General features: G+C 52.4%; 1 protein-coding gene across 2 annotated transcripts in view; it reads right to left on the bottom strand.

Annotated features, from left to right (window-relative positions):
• The window catches only part of LOC105473195 (leucine rich repeat containing 38), a 72,253-nt gene extending 60,918 nt beyond the window's left edge, over positions 1 to 11,335 (bottom strand). Inside the window, exon 1 of one of the 2 annotated variants that reach the window (XM_011726854.2) lies at positions 10,299 to 11,335. In XM_011726854.2, coding sequence (XP_011725156.1) covers positions 10,299 to 10,929 — 631 coding nt within the window. In that variant the 5' untranslated portion in view covers positions 10,930 to 11,335. The remainder of the gene's footprint in view (positions 1 to 10,298) is intronic. The other variant, XM_071100452.1, reaches the window with a different exon arrangement.
• Positions 11,336 to 15,792: the final 4,457 nt, after the last annotated feature.

The following is a 15,792-nucleotide window of genomic DNA, read 5'->3' as shown; positions in this document are numbered from 1 at the left end:
GAGGACGTGCTTTCCCAGATCCTGCTGTCTGCGTGGGTTGTCATACGTTTGGGATTTGACAGGCAATTCCTTAGTTCAGTGGGTTTTGTAAGTCTGTATACGTATCTGGTCTATTTGGCCACATTTCTATGCTTTAAACAAAGACAAAATAATAACAGCTTCTATACGTGGTGATGGAGGAAATCGCTCAAAAGCTTCTTTATATGACTATCATTTGAGGTCAAAGGAGAGACGCTATCACCTACATTTGACCAGGGGACACTGAGGACCAGGAACATCAGGGGACTTATCTGCCATCAGAGAGCTCAATGGAAGCACAGACAGTCATGGACGCCTGGGGGTGGCTGCCCAGCCCTGCCCCAGACCCATGGTAACCACAGTACATATTCTTTGCCATACGGATAGGAAAACAGAGAAAGCCCATCAATACACAAAGAGAAAATAAGAAAACAGCATGAGGCTGGGCACAGTGGCTCAGGCCTGTAATCCCAGCACTTTGGGAGGCTAAGGGGGATACTTTACTTGAGGCCAGGAGTTTGAGACCAGCCTGGCCAATGTGACAAAACCCCGTCTCTACTAAAAATACAAAAAAAAGCTGGGTGTGGTAGTGTACACACCTGTAATCCCAGCTACTCAGGAGGTTGAGGCACGAGAATCGCTTGAACCTGAGAGGCAGAGGTTACAGTGAGCCGAGATTGTGCCACTGTACTCCAGCCTGGGCAACAGTGCAAGACTCTGTCAAAAGACAGAAGAGAGGGGGAGGGGAGAGGAAGGAAGGGGGAAAGGGAGGAAAGAGAGAAAGAGGAAGGAAGGAAGGAAGGAAGGAAGGAAGGAAGGAAGGAAGGAAGGAAGGAAAGAAAGAAAGAGAAAGAAAGAAAGAAAGAAAGAAAGAAAAAGAAAGAAAGAAAGAAAGAAAGAAAAAGAAAGAGGAGGGAGGGAGGGAAGAAAGGAAGGAAGGAGGGAGGGGAAGGGGAAGGGGGAAAGAAAGAAGAAAGAAAAGAAAGAAGGAGAGAGAGAAAGAAAAGAGAGAGAGGGAGGGAGGGGAAAAGAAACGAAAGGAAATAAAGGAAGAAAGAAAAAAGAAAAGAAGAAAGAAAGAAGAAGAGAAAAGAGGAACAAAGAAAGAAAAAACAGTATGAGAAGCAGAGACAAGTATATCAGCGAGGAAAGGGGGTGCTGTGTTTCCTGTGCCTCAGTTCTGCTCCCACGACTTCCTGGGGCTTGACTGTTGAGGACCAAGGGCTCCCGGCCAAACCTGCGTCTTTAAGGGTAACTCTCCTATTTGCTTACTCCAGATGACGCTGGTTTCTGTTTCTGTGAATTGATAAGCAAAGCTGTCCAATTCAGCTGGGGTTAAACTGAGACCTGTGGCCTCGGCATCCTGAACTCTGTCCATCAGCCACGCCCGCTGTGCCTAGCAGAGGAGGGAAGAACATCACAGCGCCTCTCCAGGACTCCTCTCCCCTCCTAGCACCACTCCCGCAGATGGGGGCAGAGTAGCCGCTCCCTCCCTCCTGCATAGCAGGAGGCTACCAGGGATTTGACCAAGATCACAACAACCCAATCTCGGAAAGAAAACCTGAGAACGTGCATTCTGGGCCCTGCCTTGGCTGAAGGCAATCCAGATATGCTTTGCTGACTGAAGTCACCGAGGGGTATTTGCTGAAAACAAAAACAAAGGCCAGTGATTTGGGCCTGTCCCTGGATGACGCTTAGGAATGTGCATTCCTTGGCTCGCTCATTCCCACAGCCCCACTGAGACCCTCCTAGTCTCCTACGCAGGGTGCGGCTGACAGCAGCAGGCTGGACGTCCTGATGCTTTTGTTTTTTTGTTTGTTTGTTTTTTGAGACAGAATCTCACTCAGTCGCCCAGGCTGGAGTGCAGTAGCACGATCTCGGCTCACTGCAACCTCCGACTCCCAGGTTCAAGCGATTCTCCTGCCTCAGCCTCCCAAGTAGCTGGGATTACAGGTGTGTGCCACTGTGCCCGGCTAGTTTTTTGTACTTTTAGTAGAGATGGGGTCTCACCATCTTGGCCAGGCTGGTCTTGAACTCCTGACTTCAGGTGATCCGCCCGCCTCGGCCTCCCAAAGTGCTGGGATTACAGGCTTGAGCCACCACGCCTGGCCCTGATGCATTTTCACAGCCCGCACCAACCCGAAGGTTGATAAGGCCGGGCAAGCACCTCATCCCTGCAAACCATGTTCCAGACCACAAGACGCTAGGACAGCAGGAACCACACAGCCACTTGGCTTAAAGGGCTTAACACTTTGGGTAACTGAGTCGGCTGGAACTTGCCTGCTGTACCTACTGGTGATACTGTCCTCTCCAAACCAAATCCCCTCCTGGGTTCCCCTGGGGCTATCTGTCCACTGTCTTATGTTGTTCAGCAAAAAGGGGTCCCTTTGAGTTCATTGATAGAGTAACTGGATGAGTGGAACATTTTCAGAAAGATCTGGTTTTTGAGGCCAGAGTAGGATGACCCTGTGGGAGCTCTCCAGGGAGCAACTAAGGCAGACCCCTCAGTGAGGCTGCCTTAGGTGAAGCTTGCAGTTGGCTTGGCACCAGAAAGCCAGACCACAGTGCCCATAAGAGCTGGCACCTGGCTCCTGGACACTGATAATGGTGAGAAAGGTGACACCCCAGTGACTCAACTCTAAGAGACAAGTTAAACATGCAGTGGACTGTGGCACACAGGACATGTACCGACTCATCAACAGCAAGACAGCTTTTACTTGCATGAAAACTGAGACCTCAGTAAGCCTCTGCCCAGGAACACGGCGCTCTCAGGTATAAACACACGCAAAATGTTCACTTGACCGGTAAGCAAATAACGCAAATTAAAGCAATAAGGAGATGTTGTCGCTTTGCCCAGCAAATTGAAAAACATTTTTTAAAAATGAGAATAAAAAATGTTGGGGGCCAGGCACGGTGGCTCACGCCTGTAATCCCAGCACTTTGCCAGGCCGAGGTGGGTGGATCACCTGAGGACAGGAGTTTGAGACAAACCTGGCCAACACTGTGAAACTCCATCTCTACTAAAAATACAAAAATTAGCTGGGTGTGGTGGCATGCGCCCTGTCATCCCAGCTACTTGGGAGGCTGAGGCAGGAGAATCACTTGAACCTGAAGGTGGAGGTTGCAGTGAGCTGAGATCATGCCACTGCACTCCAGCCTGGGTGACACAGCGAAATTCCATCTCAAAACAAACAAACACAAACAATGGGAAAGGTGTGGCTGCGCCTGTACTCTCTGCTAATGGTGCCAGGCAGCTGGCACCATTAAGGCATTCAGGGGTTTAAAAAAAAGGATAGACTTGGCTGGGCTCGGTGGCTCACGCCTGTAATACCAGCACTTTGGGAGGCCAAAGTGGGCAGATTACCTGAAGTCAGGTGCTCGAGATCAGCTTTGCCAACATGGTAAAACCCCATCTCTACTAAAAATACAAAAATCAGCCGGGCGTGGTGGTGGACACCTGTAGTCCCAGCTACCGTGGAGGCTGAGGCAGTAGAAGAGCTTGAACCCGGGAGGCGGAGGTTGCAGTGAGCTGAGATCGCACCACTGCACTCCAGCCTGGGCAGCAGAGCGAGACTCCGTCTCAAAAAAATAAAAAAAAGCATAGACTTTCACCCTGTGTTTCTACCCCAAATAAAATAACCAGAGGTTTCCACAGACTTTCTATGTGTAAGGATATTCAGCTCAGCACTGCCTACGTACAAAAAATAAAAGGAAACAAACCCACACTTCTAACAACAGGGGATGGGTCCAATTCATAAATCTATAAAATGACCTATTCTCAAGGCCATTTCAAGTTAAATCCTCCGACAACTGTAATGACAGGAAATGCTCCCAATTCAGTAACAGAAAAAAATCATTTTGTGAATGTATAGAATAATATCAATCGTTTAAATATACATATATGTAAGAATACAACTAGAATAAAATATAGCAAAACTCTAATAGCAAGGGGATTCTGGATACCTTTTATTTTCTTCATGATACTTTTGGCATTTCCCCAGTTTAATAACAGGAGCCTGTTATTTTTATCAACAGGAACATAAAGCTGCTTTTATTTTCTCAAAGAAGAAAAAGAAATAGAGTCACCGGGAGAAAGGACCAGCGTGACCTTCAGGCAAGCACCGGGTTTGTCCCTTAGGCTGAAATACCATTTATGCTGTCAGTATGACAAGAACTCCTCATTCCTCTGACCAACCCAGGCCCTCATAGGGTCTGACATCAGAAAACAGAAGTGGAGCTTCAGGGAGATGGGGAGCGGCTCCCCCAGCAAGTCCCAAGTCAGGCCTGGTAAGCTGATGGGGTTAAATGATGTGACCTGCCTGCCATGATGCCCTTCCTAGACAGGATGGTGCCTTCAGGGTCTGCCCCATGGGGCACCCAAGCCCCTGAATGCTCAGATGCTCCAGACGCTCTTTAGTGGATCTTTTCTGGGAAGCTGTCTCCACCCAGGAGCCAGGGTTCACCACAGACCCAAGGCATGACATGTGGTTCTGTTTAATTCCGCCCCAGTCCATCCTTCCTCCCAGCCTTGCCCTCCCTACACCTCCGTGCATCAAGGTCATACAGCGAGAGAATCAGCTCGAATCTCTTTCCTGGTGCTGTAGGCTGTGACCTTCAGGCTACACGTGGCTGCGGCTAGAAAGGGAGGTGCCAGAGGGTGCCTGGGTGAATGCTGCCTCCCACCTTGACACCTGCAAGTACCCCTCCTGTGATACACTCCCAGGCATGCTGTGGGCTGTGTCAGCTGCCCTGTGCCCCTCCAAAGCCAAGCCCAGAGTCCAATGACCCCTACCAAGCCTCATGCCCACTGGCCTCGGTTTCTCAAACCCAGCGGCATTTTCTCCCTATGGCCCAGGACCAGGGCTAGGGACAGCATGTGTAAAGTCCTTCCACACTGTGACAGCATTTCAGGCCCATGAGCCCAGAGCCCCAGTGCACCCAAGAGCTCTGCCCTCCCAAATGCACAGAGACTACGGCCCCCTGAACTCCAGCAGAGGGGTCTTTGGAGGTCACCTCCCCTGGGGGCCTCGACTTCCTAACTTTTAAAACCAGGTCAATTTCCCCTTCCCTAAAACTGTAGAACTTCAGACTTGGAAGGAGCCTTATGGTCTTCCTACCTACACTCTTTGTTTATAAGAGAAAAATCTAAGGCACAGAAGACAGGCAACTTATACACAGTCCCACAGTGAGTGAGTTACTGCACCACAGAGCCAGCGAAAAGCCCCAGCTCTCGCATGCATAGGAATCCCCTGGAGGTATGGAGCTTGCTAAAATGCAGATCCCCAGGCCTCAGCCCCCTACCCCCAAGCCCTCATTCAGTCATAGATCTAGGGGCCTGTGAATCAATCTGTACTTCACACAAGCCCCCCTGGAGATTCTCATGCAGGTGGTTCTCAGGTGACACTTTGAGAAACACCATGGTGCTCCTTTTGTGTCTTTATCTCCTGCCCACTTCGCTGGGCTGCTATGCAGAGAAGACGATGGGACGACGTGAAAGGCTTTGAAGATCACTGCCAGGTGAAGACAGTGTCCTTGCACTGCTTCCTGTTCTCCTCTGAGCCCTCCTCACTCTCCCGCTCTGCCTTGGCTTCCAGATCTGGAGCCCTTTCTAATACTTAAAAAGAGATCAGCCGGGCATGATGGCTCACGCCTGTAATCCCAGCACTTTGGGAGGCTGAGGCGCGATCACCTGAGGTCAGGAGTTCGAGACCAACCTGACCAACATGGTGAAACCCCGTCTCTACTAAAAATACAAAATTAGCCGGGTGTGGTGACGCATGCCTGTAATCCCAGCTACTCGGGAGGCTGAGGCAGGAGAATCGCTGGAACCTGGGAGGCGGAGGTTGCAGTGAGCCGAGATTACACCACTGCACTCCAGCCTGGGCAACAACAGTAAAACTCTATCTCAAAAAAAAAAAAAAAAAGAGATCATCACTGTCCTTTTGGTGATACACTGTCCTAAACTGCCTGGAACCCACCCCACTGTCTCACAGGAGAACCACCAGACTAGGCCACTGTCATCCAAATGGATCAGTGATGTCAGGGGCGGGGCGTGCTGGGGATACTCTCATTTTCCCTCTTTTTTTTTTTTTTTTTTTTTTTTTGAGACAGAGTCTCACTCTGCCACCCAGGCTGGAGTGCAGTGGCACAATCTTGGCTCACTCACTGCAACCTCCACCTCCCAGGTTCAAGCAATTCTCCTGCCTCAGCCTCCCAAGTAGCTGGGATTATATGTGCCCACCACCATTCCCAGCTAACTTTTTTTGTATTTTTTTAGTAGAGACGGGGGCCTCATCATGTAGACCAGGCTGGTTTCAAACTCCTGACCTCAAGTGGTCTGCCCGCCTAGGCCTCCCAAAGTGTTGGGATTACAGGCATGAGCCACTGCGCCTGGCCTCATTCTCGTTTTCTATGCGTATCAGAAAGAATTGGGTGTGGGTTCAACACTCTTGAATTCAAGCTCACCTCAGCCATTATGTAACCTGTGCAAACCTCTTCACTTCTTTGTACCTCTTTTGGTTTCCTGTTGGGTGAGCTGTAGGTAAAGGTACCTGCTAGGCACTGCTGTTGTATTAAAAGAGACAGCACTTGTAAACTACAAGGCGGCTTGTACCCATAAGATAGGGTGGTAGGGTTGCCAGATGAAATGCAGGATCCCCAGTTCATGTTAAATTTCAGAAAAACAATAAATAACGTTTTGGATATGTCCCAAATATTACATGGGACCTACTTATACTAAAATATTATTTGTCATTTATCTGAAATTCAACATTAATTGGGCATCTTGGGTGTTTTGGTTTGTTGCATTGTTGTGTTTTGGTTTTTGCTGATTGGCTGCTGGGTATTCTGGCATCCGTTGGCCCTCCTCCCACCAGCAAGGCAGTTCCTCCTCAGTCCTCAGACTCAGATTCCCCCAGCCCCCGGACCATGGAAGGGCCTGGACGGAGGGTACCACTGGGCCTTGACAGCCTTTTCTTCCTCCCCTCTGCTGCATGCTCTGGGGCTGAGTGCTCCCCGTCAGCCCTGTGGCCACAGGGGGAGGCTCACCTGGCAGACAGTACAATGTCTGCAACTGTCACAGCTAGACAAGGTCACAGGGAGAACGCTCTGGGCTCTGTCTTGTTTATCTGGGGGACAAGGGGGCAGGGAGGCAAGGGAAAGCAAGGGCAGGCTCCTCTTTGCTCCTTCCTTCAATTTCCTCCCCTGGAAGAGGCAGAAGGCCTGCCTAGAAAGCCCCGGAACTTGTACCCTAATGGAGCCTGGTTTTCTCTGGCAGGAAGTGGGTGGTCCTCAGGGAGGCGGTGCTTTGAGCCAGGAGATCCTGGTGCACCCCCAGCTCTGGGTTTAACTCTCTGTGTGATCTAAGGCAAACTACATCACTTCTTTAGTCAAAACAGGATAATAACAACAGCGCCAATTAAAACACTGATATAGTACACACTGTAAGCCAAGCACTGTTCTCGGTCCTTTATAAATAATGCCCTTTTAACCCTCCTAACAAGCCTAGAAGGTGGGTACTGTATCAGCCCCATTTTACAGGTGAGGAAACGGGTACAAAAAGATCACACAATCAGTAAGAAGTAGAGGCAGGATTTGAAGGTAAGCAGCTTGGCGCCGGTCTGGGCTCTGAGCTGTCTCTGTGAAAAGTAGAAAAAGCACAAATGCAGGAGGAGGTGGGAGGGGGCGATGAACACCTATTGAGCACCTACAGCACGCTAAGCAAGACAGTGTCCTTTACAGAGATGATCTCATTTAAATCTCACAGCAAGCATGGCAGAGGACACCGTTACCACATTCTGAATCCAGATGCAGAGAAACTGAGGTTTGGAGAGGTCAGGGACTTGCCTAGGATTATAAACCTGAGTCCAAACCTGAATGTGGGTCTCACTTCAAGGTATGTGCTGGGACCTCCACCACCCACCCTGCATCTGGCTCACAGTTTAGGAGACACTCTCGGGCCACACAGCATGGACAGTGGCAGTGAGATCAGAGCTGCTCGTGGCACTGCACCCTGCGAGGTACCCTGGAGCTGCGTCCATCCTCTCCCTACTGGCTGAGACAAAGCCACACCCCCAACCCCTGTTCCCAGGGCCCTGGACACGGCTCCTTGCTCTGAACCTGTCCATCCTTCCTCCAATCTTTCCCATCTTAGTCCAGTTTCTTCCCCACATCACAGAGAGCAGGAGGAGGAACATTTTGCTTCGATTGCTCTTGTTACTCTCACCCACATCACCTTGTTTGGATCCCGACAACCACTGGGTCGGATGGACTACACAGCATTACCCATATCCTGATTTCACTCAAAGGGAAGGTGAAGCTTAAAAAAGTGGAGTGACCCGGCCGGGCACAGTGGCTCACGTCTGTAATCGCAGCACTTTGGGAGGCCGAGGTGGGTGGATCACAAGGTCAGGAGATCGAGACCATCTGGCTAACATAGTGAAACCCCATCTCTACTGAAAATACAAAAAATTAGTTGGGCATGGTGGCGGGTGCCTGTAGTCCCAGCTACTCAGGAGGCTAAGGCAGGAGAATGGCTCGAATCCGGGAGGCAGAGCTTGCAGTGAGCCGAGATCGTGCCACTGCACTCTAACCTGAGTGACAGACCGAGACTCTGTCTAAAAAAAAAAAAAAAAAAAAACTGGAGTGACCCACCCAGAGTCCCCCAGATTTTAGGCCAGGACTTAAACCCATGTCTTCAGACTCCAAATCCAGGGCTCTCTGGAGATCTTAGAGGTCAACTCAAGTATTCTAGAGATGAGGAAACTGAGGCCCAGATGGGACAAGTGGCCCGTTCAACGTCACAGCCACCACGGCAGAACTGAGACAAACCCACAGCTCCCGACTTCATAACACCTTGCCTTCACTTGGAAGACAACTGGAGCCAATAAACCAACCCAACCCACAACAGGGGTGAATGGTGCCAACCCCACTGAAAACGAAAGGCGGAAGCAAGCAGGACTGAGGTGCACCCCATGCTACCGTGAGCTCTTCATCCGGTCACTCCTGTCTCCAGGACCGAGTCTACTGGTGGGGAGGGTCTGGGGAGCCAGACAAGTGGATGAGGACACAGTTTAAAGGTGGGGACTCTGCACCCTGCAGGCCAGATCGTTTTCGGAATTTCAGCCAGCCTGGGCTGAAAGTGCTGGCTCAGGGGCCTGCCTTTGCTGAGTAGTGAGCGCCCCGAAGCGTGGGGTGTGTTTGATGACAGTTGGGAATGAAGATATGAATGCAGGAGCTCAGCACACAGATGAACAGCATCCTCGATTTCTCCATAAATGGGGGAAAAAAAGATATTCTGAAGCTAAATCTGCATGTATGTCACCTTTGATGATGTGTGCCTTGCAGCTGCGGTTCCAATTCTGCTGAAATCTTGGGAGCAAGGTGGGAGACAGAGTTCAGCTCTGAGAGGTCACTGTGGGCACTGGTGCTCACGGGGTCACAAGTGGAAGGCTGGAATCCACTTGGGGGAAGGACACCCACCTGCCACCTCACTCTGGGTACAATCCCTGTGGATGCTGGGGTCCCCTCCTTCTCAGCTCCACCCCTGCTCCCTTCCTGTGGGCCTTAATGGGGCCCCTTAACTCCTTCTGTCCTGGTGTTCCCGTCTGCCAAGCGGGTATGTATGCCCATGCTGCCATTGGAAGGGTGCACCAGGAAAGCAAAGGGGGCACCAGCCCACTACATTTTGGTTCAGCTTTTTCACATCTGGCTGAAAAGCCACAGAGAACTACAAATCATTACTGCATCATTGGCTTTTAATGGGCTGCCATTATTCCTCATCAGAAATCTTCCTCACCCATATTAGACAGAAGAGCAAACTGGAGCTGAGAAGCTGAGAGGCCAGGTTAGGCTCGGGAGGCTGCTGGAAAGCCCATGGAACTGGCTGACTCCCCGTGCACGGTACTGAGAATAGGGCCTTTTCCCATACAGTAGGCTGCGTTCTGCTTACCAGAGACCTACAAGTAATCCACACCCACCAGTCCTAGGACCCAAAGCCCAGGGAGATGATCCGGGGCATCCCGAGAACGGGAAGGTCCCTAACTTGGGAAAGTGAGTTACTGGAGAAACAGGGGAAGAAGTCCAGCCCCGGGGTTCAGAAACTCCAAAGAATTCCAGATGTGTTCCTCTCCACCCACTTCCTCAGCGGAGACCCAGGAAAAGTTCAGGATCCCCCAAGCCTCCTCTTCCAAACTCAACCCAAGGCTCCTCGCACCCAGACTGGGGTCTGGGGGGCCTCTCCCTGGCCCCCTCCCTCCCCCAGCCCAGCCGGCCCGGCTCACCTTTGGGCAGTTTGGATGCGTTTTCCTGGATCCAGGAGAAGAGGTGGGCGAAGTCACAGTCGCAGAGCCAGGGGTTCCCGTCCAGACGCAGGGAGCGCAGCGCGGGCAGCGCGGCCAGGGCAGCCACGCTGAGGCTGCGCAGGTTGTTGTCGTTGAGCTCCAGCACCTGCAGCGACTCCAGGGTCTCGAAGGCGGCCTCGTGCACGCCCGCCAGGTTGTTGTTAGCCAGACTAAGCTTCACCAGCCTCCCGGCCGAGCGGAAGGCGCCGGCGCCCAGCTGGGTCAGGTTGTTGTAGCTGAGGTCGAGGAATACGAGCTTGGCCGAGCCGCTGAACGTGCCCTCCTCCAGCGAGCGCAGCGAGTTGTTCCTGAAGTCCAGGTAGACCAGGTCGCCGTAGAAGATGAAGAAGTCCTCGGGGATCTGCTGGATGCGGTTGCCGGCCACCAGCAGCTTGCGCACGTCCAGGGGAAAGGGGTCGGGCACGCTGGGCAGCCCGCGGTCGCTGCAGTCCACGGTGTGCGGGTCGGTGCAGGCGCAGCCCGCGGGGCACGCGTGCCCGGGCGCGAGCAGCAGCAGGAGGCTGCAGAGCCGGAGCGCCGCGGCGGCGCAGGCTGGGGCGCGGGGGCGCATGGCCGGGGGGCCCGCGCCGGCCGCGGCGACACCGAGGCGGCTCTCGGAGCGAGTCCTGGCGCGGGGCGGCGCGAGGCGGCGCGGTGAGGCACTGGCTGCCGGGCGCCAGGAGCCGGAGGGCGGCCCGGGCGGGGAGGGCGTGCGCCCGGGCGCGCGAGGGCTATGGAGCGCGGCGCAGAAGGACTGGGGGAGCCCGGACAGTAGGGACGGAGAGGGGAGGGGGGGAAGGAGGGGCGAGGGACTCACCAAAGGATTTCCCCGGACAGGAAATTAACCCGCTAGAAAAATCCCTTGGGAGAGGCAGGAGCGGTAGGGGGGGCCGAGTGGCCGTCGCCAAAACGCAGTCCCACCCTGGCAGCTGATTTCCGAGATCGGGAAGTAAGACGCCGCGCTGCACTTGACGTCTAAGTTCAGTTACCAAGCCCAGGAGCGGTTTCCTTAAGGCGTGTCCCGGGCGTGCGCCCCGCCCCCTCGCGCCCGCCTGGTGCCAAATCACGCTCCCTGCACGCCACCCCATGTCGCTGAAGGGAGTGGGACCTGGGTCACTCTGACTCTGCTCCGGGGGCAATCCCCGCAGTCTCTCGGGTGCCGCGCCAGGGGCTGCTGGTCTGAATTTGGCCGGGATTCCAAGGAGAGAGATAGTGGCTGGTCTTCCCTTTTCCCTCCCCCACCTGCACTTGAACCATCTTAGGCCGGAGGGTGAGTGAGACAGGTGGTTGCCAAGGCCCCCGCTGTGGCCTAAAGGAAGGCCAGGGCCAGTCAGCACTTTCATGCTGGCCCCGAACTTCTGGATGGAACTGGCATCCACGCAAGGATCAGCTGCGGGTCTGACAGGTCCAGCCGCTGAGGCTCTGAGGCCTGGAGTCACCAGGTCTGGCTTCCAAGCTGTGTGGCCTCAGACCAGTGCCTCTGCCTCTCCGAACCTGGTAGCTCCATTTGTGAAATGGGAAGGGGTAATATATATCTCACCAGCTTTGAGGGAGGACCAAGAAGTCAATAACAAAGTTCAAAAATTATCTTTTCCTCTCTCCCCCTCAAAACCCCACCTTGGATAGCCTAGGGAGGCAGTCGGGAATGTGCCAAGGCTGAGATGAAAGGACAGTGAAGAACTGCTGATATCAGCCTCCGACACCAGCAGGAAAATTCCCTCTTCACCACCCCCATGCCAAACTCCCTTCCTTCTCATTCTAGAAACTTCTGTATGGGGAGGGGTCCCCACAGAGCTACCAAGAGATTGTCCTGCTGTTGGCTATTTTGGTCCAAATGGCCTGGAATTGACAGACTCCCACTAGACGAAAATAACCCAGGGAACAGCTGTTGGGCAGCGGGCCCCGGAGACCCTGCCCTGGCCCCTGGCCGCGCTGGGGATTGGTGGAGCCTCGGATTCTGAAGCCATAAAGCTAAGCCCTCGGCCTTCTTCCAAAGGTACAGGCCGACTTGATGCCTCTGAGCCATGGGATGAAAGCACTGATCCACTGGGATGGAGCCAAGGGCTCAACAGATGAGCATATTTGCAGGAGCCCTGGGGAAGAGGCGGGGGAGACCCAGGGGGAAGCTTTGAGGCACCTGGAGTCCTGCAGCTCTTCCCCTACTTACATTCCAGGCCACTAAGCCAGACCTCCCTGAGTTCTCCATCTCTGTCTCCACTCTCCCAGGGTGCGCAATTTGCGGTTGCCATCCCCAGGTTCAAGGGCTTAGCTTCCCCACCCCGGTCTCATGCTCTTAAAGAGGCAGGTGCCCGGGGGAGTGGTCTGAATGCTCCCAGAGTGGATGAAAATGCTTCTGCCTACATAAATGATGCATAAATTACAGAAGAGTCACACAAAGTGCAGGCAGGTGGCAGAATAAACACATCTCCCACCCTTGCAACTCTGCAAAAGCAGCCTGAACCGAATTGTTGCACTCTGCCAATCTCAGGCTTGGCTTTGGCTGCTCCCTCCTGTACTGAGGGGAACCTATTACTGGTTTGAGCCCTTAGCATCATTGTTTCATGACACCCGCATTTGGCTGGGCTGCCATCTTGCATGTGCATGCCGTGTATCTGTATGTCTGAGTGTGTGCACGAGCCCTCTCTGCCAAGTGGTCTGGTTGGCTGGAGAACTGGCCTGTATGAATCAAGACCCTGGGTCTGCCCTGGCCCCAGAATCTTTCACAAGCCACTTGATCTCTCTGGGGACTTCTCAGCCCGGGTCCCCAGATACTATGAAGAGGAGGTCTTTTCCAAATTTAAAAAAGTCTGGTGAAAATTAGGCCTTTATCTTTGAGGAGGTCTCCCGCATTAAATTCTGCAATTCTTGGCAGTGAACTTAATGGTAGCGCTAGTCCTTTTGTGCAGAACTGGCATTCATAGGTGACTTTAAGAAAAACAAAGATGGCCGGGCGCGGTGGCTCAAGCCTGTAATCCCAGCACTTTGGGAGGCCGAGACGGGTGGATCACGAGGTCAGGAGATCGAGACCATCCTGGTTAACACGGTGAAACCCCGTGTCTACTAAAAAATACAAAAAAATACTAGCCGGGCGAGGTGGCGGGCGCCTGTAGTCCCAGCTACTCAGGAGGCTGAGGCAGAAGGATGGTGTGAACCCGGGAGGCGGAGCTTGCAGTGAGCTGAGATCCGGCCACTGCACTCCAGCCTGGGCGACAGAGCGAGACTCCGTCTCAAAAAAAAAAAAAAAAAAAAGAAAAAGAAAAACAAAGATGAGTTTCTACTTAATAAATGCAAGTATTTAGTTGACAACGGCTTGCAAAACAGGGGAATGCATGGTAGTAAAATATTAAGAGGGGCTCTCGGTAACAAACCTGTTGAGAAATACCACTCCTAGCCTTGATTTCCTCATCCTGAAACTAAGGAAAAAATACCTTTCTTCTTCCTTTCCACAGACAACGTGAGGGCCACATGGAGAAGTATTTGTATGGGAACATGATTTTTTTTTTTTTTTTTTTTTTTTTTTTTGAGACGGAGTCTCGCTGTGTCGCCCAGGCTGGAGTGCAGTGGCCAGATCTCAGCTCACTGCAAGCTCCGCCTCCCGGGTTTTTACGCCATCCTCCTGCCTCAGCCTCCCGAGTAGCCGGGACTACAGGCGCCCGCCACCTCGCCCGGCTAGTTTTTCGTATTTTTTAGTAGAGACGGGGTTTCACCGTGTTAGCCAGGATGGTCTCGAACTCCTGACCTCGTGATCCGCCCGTCTCGGCCTCCCAAAGTGCTGGGATTACAGGCTTGAGCCACCGCGCCCGGCCTGGGAACATGATTTGAAAGGTCTTTGGAGAAATATTGCAGATAAAAGTGGCCACAAATCTTGCCATGGCAGGCACGACTTGTTTCCTCAAGTGTCCCCCAAAGTTCCTTGGATCCAAATGTAAGCATTCTTTTCATTAATATCAGCAGAACTAGACATGGTTGGGCTTTGTGGGGAGCAGGGAGGTATCTCAGATTCCCGAGCTCTCATTCCTTGGGGGAAATGCAAGCTTTGCCACCTCTAATTTTTTCCCCCGACAAATAAAACAGAGCCATGACTTCAGCAAGGTCACAATATGAGTCAGTGACAGGTGCTGGAAATAGAACACAGGCATTCTGAGTCCTCACCTGCGCCACTCACCAATTCACCCACTCACCCCTCCCCAGGAAGGGAGTCTCTCATCCTTGACAGCCAACACTGCAGGTAACAAACATTGCAGGTAACAGAGAGGAAGCTTGGGAGATTCCGCTTGTCAGCTCTGTTTCCGTATGTATTCTCAGAGTCAGCACACCTTGTAATTCCTATTCAACAGGCTCAAAGCAGGAGTGTGGCAAATACCCAAGGTATCCCTATGATTTAAAAACCTGATGTCATGCCTTCCCCAACCCCCACCCCAGCGGAATCCTCACTCCTCTCTGTGTTCTCTGAGCTACAGAGCACGTCATGTCTCACTCTCCATCCTTGTCCAATTCCCCATGAGGCTGGGCCTTGGGAAGCTATGTGCAAGGCGGTACCCAGGAAACCCCACCCTGCGATGCCCGGTTGCTGTAAGCAAGAAAAATTCAATAATAAGAATATCCCCCTTTGGTCACCAGACTGACATTTATATTAGCCAAAATCCTATGCCTCGAGTTACAAACAAGATGCTGCCAGTATTTTATGTGTAGAAGTTGAAGTGCAAATACCAGGTTTGAATGATGAGAGTATGGCTGGTGTTTGGTGATGTCATTTGCGTTACTGGCATGTTTCACTTCTGAGCAGCACCTGGCTGACCTGGCCAGGGAGCGTGAGGACATCCCATGGGCCCCAGGAAAGGAGACACGCTCTAGCCCTTGACTTGGGGCAGCCTGCCTCGACGGAACAGCTCCCTGCTCCACGGACACAGCTGTGTCTTTGTCACCAGCCCGTTAACTGACTGAACCCAAGCAACTCCAACTCCGTGTTCCCGTCGTACGGCCGCTGCCCTTTTTAGCTACCACCGCTAGGGGGCACCACCTGCTGCCTGCACTGCTCAAAACTGAGCGCTTCTCTCAACGCAGTTTACTCTCTGGAGCAAGCCTGGACCCACGTTTTAGAAGAAAAACTCCCGCCTCTAGTTTCGCCTCTGGCAGCAGGAAATGAATCTTCCACCAGCATAAATGGGAGCCAGGATGGTGGTAGCCGTTGGGCACATGGGTTTGAAATTAGACAGATCTTGGGCAAGTTACTTAACTTTTCTAAGCCTCAGTTTTCCCATCTAGGAAATGGGATAATACTAATGTCTACTTCACTGGGTTGTCATGAGGATGAAATGAGGTGTCTGTCAAGGGCTTAGCAGTGAAACTGACACGTAGTGGAAACACAATAAATGGTAACTGCATGATGATCTATTTATCCACATGGAGCAAATAAAGGTTTCATGTAGACGGA

Source organism: Macaca nemestrina, chromosome 1, assembly GCF_043159975.1.
Source record: "Macaca nemestrina isolate mMacNem1 chromosome 1, mMacNem.hap1, whole genome shotgun sequence".
NCBI classification, from domain to species: Eukaryota; Metazoa; Chordata; class Mammalia; order Primates; family Cercopithecidae; genus Macaca; species Macaca nemestrina.
This window is presented reverse-complemented; position numbering and strand designations above follow the sequence as displayed.